The sequence below is a fragment of the Neophocaena asiaeorientalis genome, unplaced genomic scaffold (assembly GCF_003031525.2).
Source record: "Neophocaena asiaeorientalis asiaeorientalis breed wild unplaced genomic scaffold, Neophocaena_asiaeorientalis_V1.1 scaffold541, whole genome shotgun sequence".
NCBI lineage: Eukaryota > Metazoa > Chordata > Mammalia > Artiodactyla > Phocoenidae > Neophocaena > Neophocaena asiaeorientalis.
The window spans coordinates 1,640,471-1,661,924 of NW_020172450.1; the positions used below are offsets into that span (position 1 = coordinate 1,640,471).

Here is a 21,454-nt window from a genome sequence, read left to right on the forward strand (position 1 = left end):
GTATGTCCTGCCTCACCCTACACATTAAATTTCTTCCTCCTTGGGAAACTTCCCTATCCTCCCCCAAACTGCTCTTTATGTCAACACTTCACTGTGACAAGGTTCTCTCTATGACACGAAATGAAAGACTAAGGTCACCTTTATTTATTTGTTTGGTTTTGAAGGGATCATTATTTGCAGGTGACTATTAAAATGTACTCCTCTCCTGACATGAATTCTCTTGTAAAGACACTACTTGAAATCAACAACAATTTCCTGCAAAAGCTTATGAGCCAAGCTTTAAGCGTCAGCTCAAAACTGTCATTTTACATGAAATAAAATAGTATTGCTATAAGCAATTGAACAATGACCAGTTTTTTTAGAAAGCTGTTTTTCAGCTATTCCATCTAGAAAGTTTTTGAGGTGGGAGCTATTTGTTTGTTAGCATTTAATGAGAAAACATGAAGGCTGGCATACAGACGTGTGTCAGCTACACAAAATGCCAAAGACAGCACACTGTCCACTATAACTCTTGGTCATTTCCTACACTGGGGTAAAGAGTTTTTCACTGAAAACACTGAAAAAGTTCTTTTTAGCTTTAAATTAGTGTCAGCTCATAGGCTCACACAGCTACTCAGTAGATACAGAATACTCTCCCACTCAGCTCCAACCTTACAGTCAAAACACCTTCCCAGAACTCTATTGAGACCTCATCCAAAATAATATGGCCATTCTTACAGGGATCCAAACAGTTCTTTGGCTCCAGGATAGAATCTCCAAATGTCAAAGGCAGGCCATAGGCACAAAATAACCTTCTTATGTCTTCCTTGGAGTACTTTTTCATTTTCAAAGCACTTTCCCATCTCCTGGCAGTTATTGGCTGATTTGGTTACTCCCATTTGACAGATAAGAAAATGGAAATACAAAGAGATAATTCAGCTTGCCCAAGGTCACACAGATAACCAGAGGCAGAACTGGCTCTAGATCCCAGGACCCAGACTCTTTCCTTTCAGATTAGGCAGATTAGAGACCAAACAGGTTCTAGTGAAGTTAGTCACCAACCAGAAGAGAAACTAATCCACTCCCCCAGGGTGGAAAGATTTCAAACCACACATCTTTTTACCTGTTCTTGTGGCTTGTAAAACCATTTATCAACAGAAGCATCTTTTTAATGAGGATTTGTATGCAGTTAACACTTGATTCTCCATGCCAATGGAGAGAAATAATAGCACTGAAGGTAAAAAAGCAATTTGAATTTGGCATGCAATGTTGCACTGGCAAATAACTGACTGAATTTATAGTGCTTTGCTCAGGTCAATAAGTAAAATTATTTAACATCCACTGATCTACTGATGATCAAATATCCAGAAAAGCCCAAAAGCACTGAAGTCAGCAGGGGGATGTTAGTACATTTTTTACAATGTACCACAGACAATGAACATATTAATAAATGATAGGTGACTGTACGTGGAATTCTCTGAATTAACAATTTGGCAAAATCTTAGCCTGAGTCACATGAGATAAATTAATATACTAGGCAATGATAAAACGTAAAAGTCTACCTAAAGCTAGAAAATCACATAATATTTGTCTTTCGTAGTTCAGTGGATCCAGGGTTCAATTTCACTCCACTCTTTGAAACAAACTGCAGACACACCTAGATTTCTAGTACAATCTTTGCACAGAAAATTTAGTGCTACTGTCAAGATTTTTCCTGCAATGTGGCAAACTAAAGCATTGTTCCAAAGAGCAATATAAATTATCTGTTATTTACCCCATTTTGAAAATACATTTACCACAAGAATTGTACCACTGACATCTCCCATCCTGTCACTGAACTCAGCTATTGTTCAAATTTGCACATTTCCCATACAGTTATCCATGGAAACATGCTTTGGATCATAGCTGGTCTTCAATATGCTCTAGAGAAATTTCTTCCAGTCAGATGATATGAGCTCTAAGAATACACACTAGTTTAATATTCACCATAGGAAAACATAACTAGAAGGCAAATTTAGTAGATAGAAAAAAATGCAATATGCATTTCAAAAATAAATCTAAAGAGTTTTTTTTTTAAACTGTTTTCCCTTTGGAGAAAACATGCCAATCTTCTGCTCTCTTGGTGCAGATAATTACAATATTATTAGATAAACGGGTCAGACCAGACAACAGAATGAGAGAGCATTTGTGTTCAATAAGCCCTTTCTTCCCTAACATGATCACAAACATGTAACAATCTGCATATGATGTTATACTTGAAATGGAAGAAAACAAGTTTAAAGAAAACGTTACCTAAGCCCTGCTAATTTAAGATCCTTTCCATTAAGAATATTCTTCAGCAGCTGAAGGCTACTTCTCTAGGGAGAAGGGCTATTTCTGGTCAAATCATATACAACTATATATGTATATATCATACACTACTATTCCTCATAATAAATGAAATTTAATAACCTATTCAGTCATCTCTGCAATGATGCAGAGAACTTTTAAAAATAAACGGGTATAAACAGTTTTGATTAGAAATAGTACTGCTTTTCCTCTAATTAGAATGGTAGCATCAATTATCCTGATATAAAGCAACAATGTGTTTGAAAACTTGCCCTAATTCATCTCAGTAGTTCAAAACATTTGTAGTCTGCAATTTGTGCTTTCTAGTTCACCAGTGCATCTGTAAAGGTTAGAGCTATTTTACTTTTTTTTTTTAAGTCTAGACTTCAGAGTTTCTTAAATGCATAGATTGAGTTATTAATAGAGGTTGATATTAGCATTTACGTTTTCAAACAACTCATAATGAAGTCCTTTCATTATAAAGACAGACTGTTTTTATAAAAAGTCAGAAATCAGAGAAAGCATTTGAAGTCAGAAGTTTCCATTGTAGAGACCTCTACTTTGCTAGCGTGTTAATATATTGATACTACCCTGGTATGTGGAAAGAGATTCACTCTACAGGCATTTCTTGCAATGGTACTGTGACTTTCAAATGTTTTCAAAGCCATAAGAACCCATTTTTCTAATGAAATCTTTCTCAGAGCCCCAGTTGATAAGCAAAATAAAAGGGACTGCTCAGATTAAAGACAAATTGGGGACCCAAAGCATACCCACACATCCTCCTATCCTTCTGTAACCCCCTGGGCAACTCCAAGGCACTCAAATGAAAGAACTTTAGGATTTTGCGGAGCATAGCTTAAGAGTCACTGGAATGTTCCCTCTCTCTCTTTTCTACCTATCCTTGTCCTTCCCATATGGCTAAGCTGGGAGTCCTGCCTCCACAGAAGAGCAGCCTTGATTACCCTAATACTTGGAAAATTCTCTATTCTTCAAATGCTTGTGCTAGATAGCACTTGACTATAAACAATCATATTGTTCAGCAACTTGGGTGAGTTCCCATTTTCGAGGGCTTGCTTGCTAGTCCTGTGACTAAGAGCTTTCTTTATATGCATTATCTCATTTAATCTTCAAAATGAGCCCTATGAATAAGGGACTATTTTTAGGCTTATTTTACAGATGAAGAAACTGGTTCAAAGAAAAATTAGGTAACCTACCCAAGGTCATAGACCTCTCAGAAAGGGGTTGGGGGTAGATAAGACCTGGAACACACATCCACCTGACAGCAAACACCAGGCTCTCACATTGCTGTTTAATTCATGTTGTATCTCTCAAGGGTCTTACAGGCTGTTAGAAAACAGGAGTCATGTTGTTTAATCCCCCATAGAACCAACACTTGCATTAGTATCATTTGGTAAATAATTGTCGATTTGATTTTTTAATATATTTTTGATACGCTTTCTAAAATTTCACATAGGCACCAAAAGTTTGACACAATCCTTTAACTTTGTTATCTTTCCCCCAAAGTGAGACCACTCCATACAGTGGTGGCTGAACAGAACTGGGACCAAAATTCTCTAAAGACTTCTTAATGATCCATGAGCAATTTTGGATTGGAGCTTTAGTGATTTGAATCTGATGAATATTTTGGGAATGTAGGATTTGACAGCTCTTTTATAAAAGCAGTCTAAATTTCAAATACCTCCCTGATACCCCCAGAAGCAAAAATAAATAAAAGAGCTATACCTCAGCACTCCAAGAACCTGTTTCTGTCTGAGACACTCGGTATGTATAAATGTAACCTTGATACCTGTGAAAGAATAAACTTCCATTACTGAAAAATTCCAAAAGAACAATGGATGCTCTAAATTTGAGCTTTAACTATTACATATAAATGATACATATACTGGGACACACGTATATTGCACCACTGCATTCATAGAAAGAAAAGCCTGTGGAATCTAACTTGCTTGCATATCACAGTTTCTAGTACGCCTTCTTTATATTTTCATTTTTTTTCAAACGAGGGAGCTCACACTTCTAAGGATTTGTCAAGGTGAGAGACTGTTGGGACAGAAAGAAACTAGAGACCTGTTGTAATTGGTAAAAATTATGAATTATTAAACAGATTCAACAAAGCACAGTAATATTATTTTTTGAGTACATACAGAGCCTTAAGGTGAAAACATTTCACTGGGGATAAGGTACTATCAGGCCCACTTAATAATAATATTAATTATAAATATAAATGTGGTATATTCCTATGATATTACTATTACTATATAACTTTATAATACATTATAATATAGTACTAATAGTAATTCGAATTAAAAAGGAGTCCTGCTAAAGTACTTGAAATTAGCTTGTCCTTTTAGATGGGGTAAACGTTTTCCCCCATTATTCACTGTGTACACATATTGTATATCTGTATCGTTGATTTCTACTACATGCCAAGAGTTTTACATGTTGTATTAGTTTGCTCAGGCTGCCATAGCAAAATACCAGTCTGTGTGGCTTAAACAAAAGAAATTTATTTTCTCACAGCCCTGGAGGCTGGAAATCTAAGATCAAGGTGACAGTAACATAGGTTTTATTCTGAGGCCTCTACTCTTGGCTTGTAGGCAGCCACCTTTTAGCTGTGTTCACATGACCTTTTCTTTGTATGTGTGTGTGTGTGTGAAGAGAGAGATCTCTCTTCTTATAAGTCCACCAGTCCTATTGGATTGGGGCCCCATCCTTACAACCTTGCTTAACCTTAATTACATCCTAAAGGCCTATCTCCAAATACAGCCACATCGGGGGTTGAGCTTCAACATATGAATATGGGGGGAGAGGGAACATGATTCAGTCCATAGCATTCCAACACTGGTACCTCCAAATTCACATACAAAATACATTCATTCCATCCCAACAGCCTTAAAAAGTCTTAAACACATTCCAGCATCAACTCTGAGGTCTAAATAAAGTCCAAAGTCTCTTCTAAATATCATCTAATGAGATACAGGTGAGACTTGGGGATATGACTGCTGCTGAGGCAAAATTCTTCTCCAGCTGTGAACCTGTGAAACCAGACAAGTCATGTGCTTCCAAAATACAGGAAGACAAGCATAGGACAGATATTCCCATTCCAAAAGGGAGATATCGGAAGGGGATAAGGGGTGACAGGTCCCAAAAATGTCCGAAATCTCATAAGGCAAATTCCATTAGACCTTAATGCTTGAGAATAATCCTTTTTGGATTGACGCTCTGCCCTCCAGGCCCACTGGGTGGCACTGTCACCCCCATGGCTCTGCATGGGCAGCCCCACCCACTTGGCTCTGTTGGGCAGCTGATCCCACCTTTGAAATCTAGGTGGAAGCAGCCTTGCCCACCTGGGCTTAGGCACTCTCGGCCTGTGGTGGGAGTGGTAACCCTGATGATCTCTGAAACAACTTCAGGATCATTCTTCCATTTTCTTGAAAGATAAAGCATGTTTGCAGCCAAACTGCACTATTGTCCTGCCCTATTCCCTTTGGTCCAAACTGACAGTGTCTCTGATGCTTTGGTCCAAACTCTATTCCTGGCTTCTGTTGAGATGACTAATTAACATCATGGGCAATCTCCTTAAGGAGTGATTATCCAGCCATTCCCTTGGTATTCTCTCCAGACCAAGCTTCCTCATTTTTTGCCCTATGAGTAGGCTGAGAATTTTCCAAATTTTTGTATTCTGGTTTCTTTTTGCTTAACAATTCCTTCTTCAATTCATGTCTCTCCTTTTGCATTTTATTATAAGTAGTCAGGAGGAACCAAGCTATTCCTTCAACACCTTGCTTAGAAATCTCTCCAGCTAAATATCCACTTTGCAAGTTCTACCTTCCACAAAATACTAGAACACAGTTCAGCCAAGTTCTTTGCCATTTATAATTAAGGATGGCTTTTTCTTTAGTTTCCAACAACACGTTCCTAATTTCCATCTGAGACCTCATCAGAATGACCTTTAACATCCATCATTCTACCAATACTGTGTCCACAGTATTGGTAGGCTTTTTCTAGCATGCATCTCCAAACACCTCTATCCTCTACCCATGACCCAGTTCCAAAGCCACTTTCACATTTTTAGGTGTTTGTTACAGCAGCACTGTACTTCTCAGTACCAAAATCTGTACTAGTCTGCTCAGGCTGCCATAACAAAATACCATAGGCTGGGTGGCTTAAACAAAAGAAATTTATTTTCTCACAGTTCTGGAGCTGGAAGTCCAAGATCAAGGTGCTAGCAACATAGGTTTCATTCCAAGGCCTCTTCTCTTGACTTGTAGACAGCCACCTTCTTGCTGTGTGCTCACATGACATTTTCTTTGCGTGCATTCATTGAGAGAGGGTGCTCTCTCTCTTCTCATAAGGCCAGAACGCTATTGGATTAGGGACCCACCCTTACGATCTCATTTAACCTAAATTACCTCTTAAAGGCCCTATTTCCAAGTACATCCCCATCGGGAGTCAGGGCTTCAATACATGAATTTGACAAGGACACAATTCAGCCCACAGCACATGCATTAGCTCTTTTGGGCCCCACAGTAATCTTATGAACTTTATATTGTGAAATTGATTTTATAGATGAGGAAACTGAGACTTTGAGAAGTTAAGTAACCAAAGCCACACTACAAATCAAGCATCAAAGATGGGATTTAAATCAGGCATCTTTGACTCTAGAGCCCTGGCTTTTGATCCCCACACTGTAATGGATATAGATTATTTATTATATTTTAGTATCTATGGTACTGCTACTTAACTTGCCTAACAAACCTTTGCTTCCTAGAAAAGTATGGTAAACTTTATGCTGAATTACTTCAAATTATGAATCTGAATCTTCACAGAGTTTTATTTCAGACATTTTCTGATTGCTATTCTTTGGCACAAGTTTGGGTCAAAATATATCTTTGATTAGAATACATGCTGGGGCTTCCCTGGCAGTCCAGTGGTTAAGACTCCACGCTTCCAATACAGGGGGCACAGGTTCCATCCCTGGTTGGGGAACTAAGATCCCATATGCAGCATGGTGCAGCCAAAAAATTTTTTAAAAAAAGAAAAAAAACTACATGCTAAAGTCTGGTAAAATTAAATGTGTTTAAACCTAAAGTATCTCAAACAGGGTCAAGCTTGAGTAACTGACCTCACTTACCATTAATCCCCTATAGAACTAAAAGTCTTTATCTGGATTAAATTACTATATTTTTAATCACTATCCATCAGTACTATTACCTAAAGGATGAAAAAATTAGGTCTAAAACACTCTAATCACGTTCATTCGATTTGTGAAACCCAAAAAAGGGTCAATTTAATTTGCTGGTGCAATTACAGGAAATGTTTCATTTTTGTTATAAAGGTTTGCCAGAATATTTAGATCATATATGAAAGAGCTTGATATATGCATATAGTATACTTTTTAGCATATATAATATGCTAAATAAATATAAAATATTACATTGTAAAGTCTTTTGTTTTTTTAAGCAATTGAAATGTACCTCACTGATTTCAGTAAGTACGCTGCAGGGAACAAAGCAAGAGCTTTGATTTCCATTTTTCACCATGGGGACTCCAAACATAAGGGTTTAAGTGGTTTTCTTAAAGTCACACAGCAGAGAATTCCCTGGCAGTCCAGTGGTTAGGACTCAGTGCTTTCACTGCCAGGCCCCGGGTTCAATCCCTGGTCGGGGAACTAAGACCCACAAGGTGCCGAAAAAAGAAAAGAAAAAAAAAAGTCACACAGCAAAATGGAGGTAGGAGCAGGGAAATAGCATAGGCCTTTAGTTCCATTTTCCCTATGGGAAGAGATTAATGGCAATAATTCAGTATCATTAAAGGTGTTGTGGAAATGCATTATTTAAAATTTCAGCAACGATGCAAACAAAATCATAGGCAACCAGTTTTCCACTTTCTCAAACAGTGGGTTTCTAAAAGATACAATGAATCTATCTCCCTACTATCATTCAGCCTCATTTAGTCAAAATAAATGAGTCTGTTTTGAAAATGATTTCCTAACGAATCTGATCTTATCGCACTTTCAGTTAAGCAGCAGGAACCTGAGTACCACTTCAAAAGTCCTTACCTCCTTCAGCCTTGAACAACCTGGTGCTAGTGGCACATAAAGCTCGTTGTGATTAACCCATCCAATTTTAACAATCTCCTTCCTACTCCACAACTCCTCAAATTTCTGAATGAGCAAAATTGTTTCACCCCTCAAACAAGCCAGCAGTTCATCTCTTCCACTTCCAAGTTGCTGAAGTCACTGACCAAAGATCCCCTGTAGCCAACTGTCGTTGATATACTCTCATATATCACTGATGGAAGAGATTTAAAACAGTGCGATTCAAATTATGTTCCCAGGGTAATAACAGTGCATCACCTGGGACCTTGCTAGAAATGTAGAATCTCAGGCCCCACTCCAGAATTGCTGAGTCAGAATCTGCATTTTAACAACATTTCCAGATGATTTGTAGGAACATTAAAGTTACAGAAGTATTGATTAAAATGCATGGAAAATGCTCACACCTCATTGGGAATATTGATGGCAATTTCTCCAAAGTCAAGCTGGCTTCTTTCACCACACCCATAGTCACTCAATTTTTTTTTTAGTCTATGCTTTAAGAATGAAATTTTATTTAAATAAAAGCTGAAGTTTTTTCAATGCTTTTGGTCTTCACAGAACAGTGTTTCTGAACTTTTTACTCCCTCTTCCCCAACAAGATTTCATAGTTTTGTTTTCTGTAGCTTGTATTATGAAACAATAATTCTATAATACAAAAGTAAATGAAAATATTGATTATGTTTTTTCCAAACTACACATACTCTCTCCCTGTCCACTGAAAAATCACTCTTTTAGGAAATAAACTGACAAATTATAACAAGAGCCATAAAACTGTGCGTATTTTTACCTAATGACCTTCTTTATCTTCATACACTCTAAGGAATCAAATGGAAAAAGCAATTTGACAAAGATTTTCATAGTAGTTCTATTTTAATAATGAAAAATGGAATGAACCTAAGGAATGTTACTCAAAATAAGGAAATGGCAGCAGAAAGAATGGTTCAAAACTATACCAAAGTTCAAAGGTATTAGAGAGCTACATTTTTCAAAAAATTTTAAACACCTGGACCATGTTGATATAAAATGATGGTATGTGAAAGAAGTGGACACAAGGAGAGCCGCCACTCTGATTACTGTTCAAAACTATCCCCATATGTATATAAACTAGAAGTAAATTTAAACTAATATAAATGCATCCTTGCATATTAATTTTCCATTTTTTTTTCTTTTGGCCACGCCACGGTATGCAGGATCTTAGTTCCCCAACCAGGGATTGAACCCGTGCCCCCTGCAGTGGAAGCACTGAGTCTTAACCACTGGACCACCAGGGAAGTCTTGTAATTTCCCTTATAAAGTTATACAAATGACTAACAACATTTTTTTAAAGAAACAGAAGTAAAATTACAACTTGGAGCTTTACAAATCTAGCCTAAGCGAATCACAAATCAGAAAAATATCATTCGTCTTTAAAAACTGTTACATCCCTTTTAGGATTATTTTTCCTCTGACTCCCCATTAATATAGACAAACCAAGAATGTAGTGTAATTTTAACTTCCTTCCTCCATCAAACCTTTTTGTCACACTTGATGATAAGCCTGGAATTTTAAATTTATCATGAAAAAATCTAGAAAATAAATAATTGGTAGAAAACAATAGAGATTTCTGTTGTTGTTGTTGCCATTAATTAATTTTCTTAAAAAATTAATTTCTTAAAAAATATATTTTGCATTTTAATGACTACAAAGCATGTGTTGATTCAGTCCTTGCTAATATTAAAATTTGCCTTTATTTTTTCAAAAGCTGTCCCCAACTCTTAAAATAAGTGTTCTGGTTAGAAAGAGACAAGAAGAAAGCAACCTGACTTGTTTTTTCTTTTCTCAAAGGGTCAGCGTTGGGGACAGGTCTTGCTTTACAATTGACAAAACCACATCAATTCCTTCTTTATACCACTTCAAGGACTACACAAAAGAAAAGGTTTAGGTACATCTGACTTCTTCATGACACCACAAATAAAGCAAGCTAGTGCCCAGGCTGTCTATGTGTATACAAACGAATGTTACATGCAAAATTCAAGGCACAATTATAATGTGACTGTTTTTGTAACAAATATTTCAGAGCTTTTATACCCAGAGGAATGGTATCCTATAGAAAGCCACTTTGATCCAAGAAGTTTTTGAATTTCCTATGGCCCAATCTTCATTCTTTCAGTGAATTTGAATTTTCAGAACCATCAAAAGTCATTCAGCTTCAAGTTTGATGGTAAAACTATGTAATACCAGTTTCGATGAGTCATGACAATAAATATAATCTCTTCTTCCCTTGAAGTGCCACAGAACATTTTATTTAAGTACTCATACAATGGTCTAACTTTGTCTCACAATTATTTATGGAGCTTTTATTTATATTAACAAACACCTACTACATATTAACTTTATAAATGTTAACTCATGCAATAATTCTCATAACAACCCTATGAGGTAAGTACTGTGGTATTATTATTGCCGTCACCCTTTCCACAGACAAGGAACCTGAAACAGAAAGTTTAAGTAACTTGCTCAAGGTAAAATAGCTGGTTAAGGGCCAGTATTGAGATGCACACCCAGAGGGTCTGGCTGTAAGATATGGGCTCTTAACCATCTTTCTATGCTGCCTCTCTCTTATATCAGAGGGAATGAGTTAACAAATTGCTCTTAAGGTGAATCCAAAAGCATAGTTCTCAAAAAGGGAGGGAGTCTGCTTGGCCTTACGACCGGAGAGAAAGGGCAAAGGAAGGGGTTAAAGCATAGAGACAAGATGGGGAGAGCCCAAAAGAGGTCAACCTAGGCTTCCCTTTTGCTTTAAACTAAATGACATCTTCAGACTAATCTTGCAACTTAATTTTACATTGTCAACCAGAGTCAGCACTTGATTTATTGGCCTGTGAATTGTCCATTTGGTGGTTTGTGTATTTGCACATTTAATCCTAGGCTGGCCTTCAGGCTTGCTCTGCCATTAATGGATTGTATTTAGATAGTCCAAAGTAATTCTAGTGGCCTCGATTATCATGAAGATAAATGCGGTGCCAACACACATATCCAACTGTATTCAAAACTTAACTAAGTTTTATAATTTCTCATTCTTCTGTTCCCTGCAATTACAACTGATACGCTGGAGTTTTATTTTGTCACTGTTCCTTCACCCATTTCTCCAGTTCAATTGTTTGATAGGCACTTTATTCCCAGTCATCCTTTAAATCTTAAAGGACAAAAAGATAATTATCCTTTTATCTAAAGACGTATATGTCAAATAACTTCATTATGTGTCCTTGAGGCTAAAGAATATAATAGCATTTCTTTTTCCAAATCTTCCATCAGATAAAAGTAGCAAACTGAGATATATACAGAGGATGTACAGAAATAAACTATTTCTTCAAAGTAATTATTTTAAATATTTTAAATTTGTTTTTTTCTTATCACCATCAAACTATCCCAGTGGGCATTTAGGACTTTCCCAATGGCTGTCTACATTAGGGGTGAGAAGGGGAGAAATGTGAGAGCTCACATGTACCTTAGTGAAAAGACACTTGATATACCTTGAAAACCAAAAAGAGTAAAATTAAATTAAATTAAATTTAAACTATTTGCATTAATAAGAACATTTAGTATACTGGATGGATACAAAAAAAACCCATAAAGTCAGTAGCTTTCCTGTTGCAAAAGAAAATATAGTGGGAAAAGAGTCCATTCATGATAGAAACAAAAAAATAGACACATACATTCATACTCACAATAACTAGAAATAAACAACAAAAACTATGCAAGACCTATGGGAAGAAAACTACAAACCTCTATTGATGGATGTAAATGAAAAAATTAATAAATGGAGAGACATATCAGGTTTTTGGATAGGAAGACTAAATTCTTTAAAGATGACAATTCCTCCTTAACTTATTAATGAATTTAAGGTAACCCCAATGGGATTTTTTTTCATTTAACAAAATCATTCTAGATTTCATCTTGAAGAACCAACAGGTAAGAACAGCAAATAATTTTTTAAATGTATTAAAACATTATCATACTATATATAGCGCTAGTGGTATAAGAATAAATAGATCAATTGAGCCAAATAGATAACTGCAAAACAGTAACTGTTATATGTAAGAATTTAAAGTAGGATAGTAAATCAATCAGGAATGAAAGTTCTATTTATAAATTATTAGCTATTTCGAAACAAAATCAAATTGGATCCTTTCTCCACATAAAAATATAATTCCAAATGGAATTAAAGAGTTAAGTATAAACTAACCAAACCATAAATTTAAAACAAAAATTGAAGTGAAGTTTTATGACATCTCTGCAGGTCAAAGAACTTTCTAAGTTGGGAAGCAAAGGGGGAAGTCAAACAAAGTAGTCAAGTGATGGACTTGACTACTAAAAATGTTAATTTTCTGTGTGTCAAAGAAAAGTAATGGCAAACACCAAACTGAGAAAAGATACTTTCAATAGATCAAGGATTAGTATATAAACACTCATTAAAAAAAAAAAAAGAAAAAGAAAAAGGGCTTCCCTGGTGGCGCAGTGGTTGGGAGTCCGCCTGCCAATGCTGGGGACGCGGGTTCGTGCCCCGGTCCGGGAGGATCCCACGTGCCACGGAGCGGCTGGGCCCGTGAGCCATGGCCGCTGAGTCTGCGCGTCCGGAGCCTGTGCTCCGCAACGGGAGAGGCCACAGCAGTGAGAGGCCCACGTACCGCAAAAAAAAAAAAAAACCTCATAATGTGTTAAGAAAAATAGTAAGATCCAAATGGTTAAATAGGCAAAGTACTCAAAGAGCCAATTCATGAACAAGGAAATACAAGTTTACCAACCATATAGACACTCAATCACTAAAGAAATATGAAATAAAGAGTGAGACACCAAATTTCAAGAAGAATTTTTTTTTTAACAAGAATACCCATTTCTAGGGATGGTGCGGTGAGACAGACACTTTCATGCAGTACTGGTGAGCATATATATAAACTGGAATAACCATTTAGGAAAAAATATTTGGTGATCATGTATACATCAAGAATCTTAAGCTGTTCATGTTTTCTGATCTAAAAATTGCACATCTTGAAATTCATTATAAGGAAGTCATCATAAATACAAGGAAACCTTTATGGATTGAAATATGAATCATGACGGAATTTATAATAGCAAAAAACTGGAATGATTCAAATGTCTAAAAATAGATGACTGGTTAAGGAAAATATAGTTGGACTGGTTGGACTATCATGAAATCATTAAAAATAATGTTTTAAAATCATTTGTAAGAACATTATATATAAATGTGTTTTTTTCACATTAAGTGGAAAATGCAGCAGAATACAATAGTGTAAGAGCACATATGTTTATAAAGCAATTTGTTTTATTAAAATACGGAAGAAAAAACACTTAATTTTCAACAATAATTGCCTTTAGGTTATAAAACTATAGTTGATTTTCCCTCATTTCCATTATCTACATTTTAAAAACTTTCTACAATATGAATAAGTGTTTAGGAACTATTTTTAATAGACTTATACCAAAATCTAGATTTACTTATTGAAAATAACTGGAAGAAAAACTTCTCGCTTTAAATGAAGGTGAGCAATCCTATAAATGGAAAATTTCTTTAATACTTTATGAGATTCAATTTCCCAAAATGAACAGAGGAAAAGGCCTTATCTAAAGGCCAGGATTGGGGGTTCAGAACTGGGGAAAGGAGCAAACCTAGTTAGAAAGTATAGTTTAAAGTAGAGTTCGAAAGGCATATGCAATGTGTTATTTCTACAATAAAAATACAGAAACTGAAGCTCAACCAAACCTTCTTGGATAATGAGAAGAAACAAAAGACAGATTGAGAACCTATTCCGAGTGAACCCTACAGTCAAATATATGTTTGTTAGCTATACCTTGCTGTCCACATATATATGACACCATTTACATTGTTATTTCTGCTGTATATCATAACCACAGATGTTTTGGTTTAAAATGAGTATGTGGTTTGTTTCAAAATAAAATTTGATTTTGTTACTACAGCGTAGTAGTAAAAAGGAGGAAATGAAATGTTTACGTTTATCAAAAGGGATCCTTGGCTCAAAAAAGGCTGAGAAACTGTCATAAAAGGCAATGTATCCTTGTGTCTTTCCTCTGGAGCAGTCTGGCCATCACCCTCCAGGACTCAGAGGCCTCAGTGTGCCCATCGAAAGATATGCTAGGGGGACTCCCAATTTGCCGACAATTTTCTGCTACTTCATAAGGAGGTGTGCACGGAGAACTAAGAGTCATAAAAACTGCGTTTATGCAAGATTTACTTTGGGTGAAAACTTAACTTGAGAAATTCCCACCTGCCTAAATTAATACCTTATGTAGTTCTGGCCTACGTGGGAAAAAGGCTAAGATTATCCTTCTCTCTTGCATCTTTTACCAACTGTAATCTTATGCAGAAGGTAGAACATACATTACTATTCCTGTTTTACAAATATGGAAACCAAGACCCAGAGAAGTTGAGTGATTTCCCCAGAGTCCACACCCTGGCCTCCTGATATCAGCCCAAAAGCTTTCTGCAGTAAAGAACAGTATTTGTCTTGACAGTTCATTCATTAATTCAAAACCGTTTATTGAGCACCTATCGCGTGCCTCACAATGCCTGTTACATGCCACGCTGTGTTCCTGGTGTGGGAGACAATGTCCCTGTCCTCACGGAGATTACATTTTAGCAGGAAAGCCCAGCAAGACATAAGTAGACAAGTAAATGTCAGATAGTTTAAAGTTCCCTGAAGAAAAATAAAGTGATGGAGTGTAACTGGGACAGGGAGAGGGCACTTATTTTAGATAGGATGGTCAAGGAAGTCCTCTCTGAGGGAAGAGGCAGAAGGAATAGTTAAGTGCAAAGATCCTAAGCAGGGAGCAGCTTGGCAAGCTCGAGAAACAACAAAGAGGCCAGTGTGTCTGAAGTCTTAGGAGCATCCTGCCACACACTGTCCCCTGCTCTTCCACCCCTTCCTAGGCTTCTTTTGTACCTTATTTTTTACCTCTAGGTTAAGGGGCCCACTACCTCTTTTGTCAGCTTCCCTAAAGAAGCCCCTTTCACCAGTCTACTCACTCCTTCACCTTCTTTTGATAAGAAAAGAGCCTAGGAATACTGGTTGGCTTTCACTGACTGTCTCCAGTTTCCACTTGGGAAAAACAATAATATAAAGGAAACGTAAGATCTGAGCCCAAGAGATTCAATAGCTTGCACGTATTGCCCTGGAAGCTTTTATAACAAATGTATCTAGCGTGGCCTGAGAGTTGCCACAAACATGTCTTGACCATTTAAAAAAACACAATAAACAATGAAAATCCTCTAACACCAGGCTCAATACAATCTCTCTTCAATGACCCAGAAGGAACTTCAAAACCTTGCAGTGTATCGTAGACACCGAAATTACTACCAAGCATTTTCCCTCATTTTGTTTCTGTCTAGAAGTTACTGTGCAGGGCTGGTGTTTTCGTGGATGTTTTTGTCCTGCTAACAAAGAGTGATCGAGCTAGGTACTTCCGTAGAAATGCCCTGTGAGTACTTAAAGATATAGACTGAAAAAAACAAAGAATATAATAATAATACTGAGTACCGAAAGAAATAGACTGAAAAAATAATAATATAATAATAACAACAACAACAACAGCTTACTTTTACTGAACATTTAGTATGTGTCAGGTCCAGTGCTAAATTTTCTACCTGCATTATGGCATTTAATCCTCACACGCCTATGAGGTAGGTAGTAATATTATTTACATTTTATGGACAAGAAAACTGAGGGGCTGAGAGGTTAACTTGCCAAAGTCAGCATCAGACCAGCACAAGATTAGGTCTCAGATCTGCCTGACTCTGGAGCCCTGAAGCAAAGATGAAGGTGCATCTGATTCAAAACGGGGCGTTAGACTAAGATGCTTAGGTAAAGAGCAAAACTGAATCATACAAGGGTGTTTTCCCTCCATTCCCTTTATGACTATTGTCAGTCCAAGCTTTTATCAAGAAAGGCCCTATTTCTGAAACCCCCCTCTGCCTGCCAACTCCTCTAAAGAAAACTCAGTAAGTAGATCCAGAGAGGTGGTTTTATTCAGAAACATCCCTCTCTCTGCATCCTGACCTAACTGGTATTGATGTCTTAAAGTAATAGATTCAGTTTCTTAGTCTTCTTCCTCTCCTTGAACTTGACGTTCCTTTGGGAAGGCACCTCCAAAGCCATTTCAAGAGAGCTGGAGAGAGAGGCTTCTCCTTCCCTGAGGAGCTGGTGGCCCCAAAGCTGGCCGCTCCACCATCATCGCAGGCCTCCACCTTGCTGGCCTCTATTAGAGGTCAAAACTGAAATCGGGAGCCTGAGTCCTTTTGGCAGCAAAGGTAAATTCTACACTGCGTTTCCCCACCCCAAAGGGCATCCGCCGGGCCTGGGGCCGCGCGGTGGGCAGTGGAGGCTCCCACCATGTACTCACAGAACACACAGGCAGTACACTCCCGGGACGCTCTCGCTGTCCCTCAGCAAATAGCTGCCGTCCAGACCCGTGGCAAGCAGGAGCTTCTCCCCCGTCTCCCGGCTGATTTTGCCATGATACACAGCCACCGCCTCCATGGCCTGGGGAACTCTTGGGAGGACCTAGGCGTGGAACGGCAGTGGACAGATGCCACCGCTGCTGCTGCCGCCGCCGCAACCCAACACGAGTCAGCCACCCGCCTCCCAGTTCAGCCAGATGTGCAAAAAAGAGAGAGGAGCGCCCGAACAACAGGATGTTGTCTACCTGCCTGAAAACCTCCCTCTCACGGTTCAATTAAAACCAGCTCAGCAGTTTAGCAGCTTGGTTATTGCCATAGGGTTCCATCCCCCTCCCAGGCCCACCCACGCAACACAGGGTTCAGATGGACGGGTGGACAGAGAGGGGAGGACCATTGGACTTTGCAAGATTTGGCCTGTACTCCCAACGCACGCAGACAGGAATGCTTGGTAATGCTCCTGTCCTTGCGGTTTTCCCAGGGGGCCACCATGACTTAGCTTAACTAACTGACTTAACTTAATTAGCTTAATTAATCAGTCCCCAAAGGGGTTGATGATAGAGGCAAGTTGTACGTGACCTTCATGTGGGGCAGAAACATACTGACAAAGAATGAAAGGCCCCAAAGTTCTGAGACCAAAACACAGAAGCTCTCAGTACTGTCGGTGAACAGACACTCCTGAGCACAGCCAAGAGGCTCCTACAGAATCAGAAGTAGTAAGTGAACAGCGGACTTGGGACAAGTGCCTCCTCTCGCCCTGCCCTAGTCATCTCCAGCAATCTTGATCCTGAACAAATCAAAGTTTCCCAACCTTCTTGTCCAAGATCCCAAAGTGCTGGTTGAGGTACAAAAATCAGTCTGCATCCAAAAATGTTCCAGATTTATCTATTTGATGGGCCTTAGATGAGAGAATAAACCATTTAATTGGTGCTTTGTCTTTATGTGGACTTGTATGTGCCCTTTGATGTATAGGGCCCACCTTTTAGCATTTGGGGCATTGAACTTGTTTTAAATCACACTGTGACTGTTGAGAATTGTGTTGTAACTTTTATCATCTGTTGTTAATAGAGAATATGGTTTTAGTTCAGTTGATGCTAAACTATCATAAATTTTTTAGAACCTTTCAACCTTTATTTCCTTCTCTCTTCTATTTCAAGATGTGCAGTTAATATTTCCCCCAAACTTCCTTTTTCACTAGAACAAGACTTTGTTTAATGTTTGAAGCTGAACGGTCTTCTACATTTTTCCTTTTGAGTATGTAAAATAATTTTTTAAATTGGAATTTAAGTAGCCGAAGTTATGTTGTCTGTTGTATCTCTTCAACAACATCAGCACCTAGCTGCTTGAGAACCTGGTACAGCTGGGAGCCCAATAGGGAGAACAATTTCTTTTTTTTTGCAGTATGCTGGCCTCTCACTGTTGTGGCCTCTCCCGTTGCGGAGCACAGGCTCCGGACACGCAGGCCCAGCGGCCATGGCTCACGGGTCCAGCCACTCCACAGCATGTGGGATCTTCCCGGACCGGGGCACGAACCCGCGTCCCCTGCATCGGCAGGCAGACTCTCAACCACTGCGCCACCAGGGAAGCCCAGGAGAACAATTTTTAAATCTTCACTAGTCCTACAGATGGATCAGATGTGCAGAGTTGCCTTACGCCAAAAGCCAGATATTTGCTGTCCATCTGCTAGGGTTGAAAACAATCCTCTACGATTTCAGTGGCAGCTCGTAGTTACTCTCCTTGATTGATGCATACTCGGCCTTAGAATCTATCAACCTTGGTAGATAAACTGTAAACATAAGCCTCCTACATTCATTTGCAACACCAAGAATAAAAAAATAAAACAGCATTCAAGATGATGTTGGGGGATGGCTCTGGGGAACTGAGCCAAGATTTGTCTCATTATCTGCCTACCTGACTTGCTTATGGCCAACTCCACCTCTCACCATTTTTCATGCTTTGGGTCAAGGAAGAAATTGATCTGATAAGTGAATGCATACACCAATGTTAAGTACTTGAGAAGTTAGTCCACCCTGAACTCTTTATGTTTTGAGTGGGCAAATGATTAGCCCAGAGATTAGTGGGCAAATGATTAGCCCAGAGTGGTGGAATTTCAAACCCGAAAGGAGAAGATAGGGAAGGGGAGCCCCACATTCACTCCCTATGGACAACAGCCCACCTATGAGGTGAACTGTGAGAACATTCAGTGTCACATAGGCAAAAACAAAACCTAAGCTTTTTTGTCTCTGAACAACCCTGAACAAATCATCCACAAATTTAGGAACAGGGCAACCTCAAGCTGACAGCAAAAGCGTACCATGCATTCTTCTTTTCGTTCTCTGTTTTGTCCTGTGTTGCTAAAATAGCACGCCTGTCAAAGCAGCCAGGTACGATGGGGTTCAGCACAACTAAAACTGTATAAAAAAGGAACAGATAAATTATAAGGTAATAGTACAACTCTCACATCCCGTCCCTCGCTGTCATCTCACAAGCAGCCTGACAGCTGAGCCAGCCCACTACTGCAATGTTGATGAAAAATACTATCTTCACCCTAGTGCTACACCAGTACTAAACCTGACTTTAGCAAATTCAAAACCTCACGCTGAGCTTGAAGTACAGAGAAAGAAGAATTGTAATGGCTTTCTTCTCTCTCACCATACCCACAAGAGAGGAAAGGGCAAAAAATACAAGAGGGGAGCAATAGAGATAGCAGAGGCAGCAATAGAGAAAGACTTAGGAAGAATGGGCCCCGTGATACAAATATAGCTCCCTTAGAAGCAGAATTATCTGATTGTTTATTGTCTGTCTCCCCCACTAGAACATAGGGTCCATGATGGCTAGATTTTGTGTACCTTGGTCACCATTGTATCCTCAGTGTCTGGAACATATCAGATGCTAAATGTATTTGCTGAGTGAGTGAATGAATGAGTGAAATTAGTGCTCTCAAGAAAATAAGAGGAAAAGATACACACATGCACACACACAAATTTGGTTCTATGTGCCTCTGGCCCACTTTTGAAATAGCAAGATGAACTGGAAGCACTGGTCCAGCAATTATGAGAGTCTGATTATACTCCATATTTTGCCACTAAATCACTTCCTCTCTCTGAGCCTCATTTTCTCCATCTGTCAAATGGAGTTGACCCAGATGACCCCTAAGGCTACTTCCAACTTTAACATTCTGCGCTTTAAACGAAAGCCAAGCATACTTTAGAGAGAACCAGAGGGGGGAATGGACTGAACTCATTTGTGTGCAAGAAGCAAGAGCTGTTTCCTCAGGTCTTACCCAATAGAGGAAAGATTTTTGTTCTTGTTGTTTTTAAATAACCTAAGAAATAAAAACCATGAGGTAGAGGAAGAGAGCTTCACAGCTTAAAGCAAACTACAACCTTTTAGAATATAAATGCCATTTAAATCAAATATAAAAGCATTGACAAACTGTCAGCCAAGGTCAAAAGTATCTTCTTATCTAAACTTGTCACCTCCTGAGGTCTCTGAGAGGTGACAGCATTTTGTTTGTGGATGCCCTGTCTGAGGTGCTAATTGCCTTCATTTCAAATGCCCTAGGCTACTCTCAAACCCAGATAGATTAAAAGGATGATGGCAAGGGTGGTTAGTTTTATAGAGTGGATCTGACATTTCAAAATCTTTTTCTCTAACCTTTCAAAACTAACTTTGTTCTTCAACTAGCTCATCTATAGGTGTGAATTCTCCTGTGACAGTGTTATGATATTGTCACCTGTGGTGAGTTTACACATTCTCTCTTACTAAAATTGACTTCCTTTACAAAAATGAGAAAAGAAAAAAATTACATCTTTTAAAAAAAAGAGCACCTCCTTCTGATATGTTGGTTTACCTATGAGGTTAATTTTCCTAATGCCCTTTTGTAAGTGAAGATTCAGAAACAGTGTTGTGCTTATTTAAGCCTTCTAAAAATATGTTTATTCTTTCAACCAACATTTATGAGCATCTACTGTATGATGGACACTGTGGTAGGTACTTAGGTTAGAGAGAAGAAAAGCATATACCTGATCTCAAGTAGCTCATAGTCTAGTGAAGACAGACAAGCAAACAAACAATTACAATTAACTCAATAAGAGCTGCAACAGAGGGAAGGATGGGGCTCTAGAGGCACAGTAATGGGACATTTAACTCAACTTACATTCTAAACCTGCACAACCTGCTCAAGACAGCAATGTGTTTATCTTTCTGTCTGTTATGTACAGTTCCTTTCACTTGTCCTAAGTTTACCTCCTTCATGACTCAGAAGGTACTCCCTAATTCTAGCTGAAACTCTGCTTGCTTCTGAGGTTTTATTCTTGGAATAATAGCTAATATATGTTAACTGAATACTACATTCCAGGCTTTCCTGCTAAGCACTTTGCATATATTATCTCATTTATTTATATCAACAACCTTATGAAGCAAATACTATTATTATCCCCATTTTACCAATGGGGAAGCCAGAACTCAGAGATCCTGGGTAGCCTGCTCAAGGTTTCACAACTGGTCAGTGTGAGGCCTGGGATTTGAACACAGGCAGCTGACTTCAGAGCCTG

At 38.4% G+C, this 21,454-nt stretch overlaps 1 protein-coding gene across 1 annotated transcript in view; it reads right to left on the reverse strand.

Annotated features, from left to right (window-relative positions):
* The window catches only part of SH2D1A (SH2 domain containing 1A), a 19,339-nt gene extending 2,164 nt beyond the window's left edge, over positions 1–17,175 (reverse strand). The window contains exons 1-2 of the mRNA XM_024737357.1: positions 16,844–17,175; positions 4,051–4,114 (exon numbers count right to left, since the gene is read on the reverse strand). Of these exons, the coding sequence (XP_024593125.1) occupies positions 4,051–4,114; positions 16,844–16,980 (201 nt within the window). The 5' untranslated portion in view covers positions 16,981–17,175. The remainder of the gene's footprint in view (positions 1–4,050; positions 4,115–16,843) is intronic.
* Positions 17,176–21,454: the final 4,279 nt, after the last annotated feature.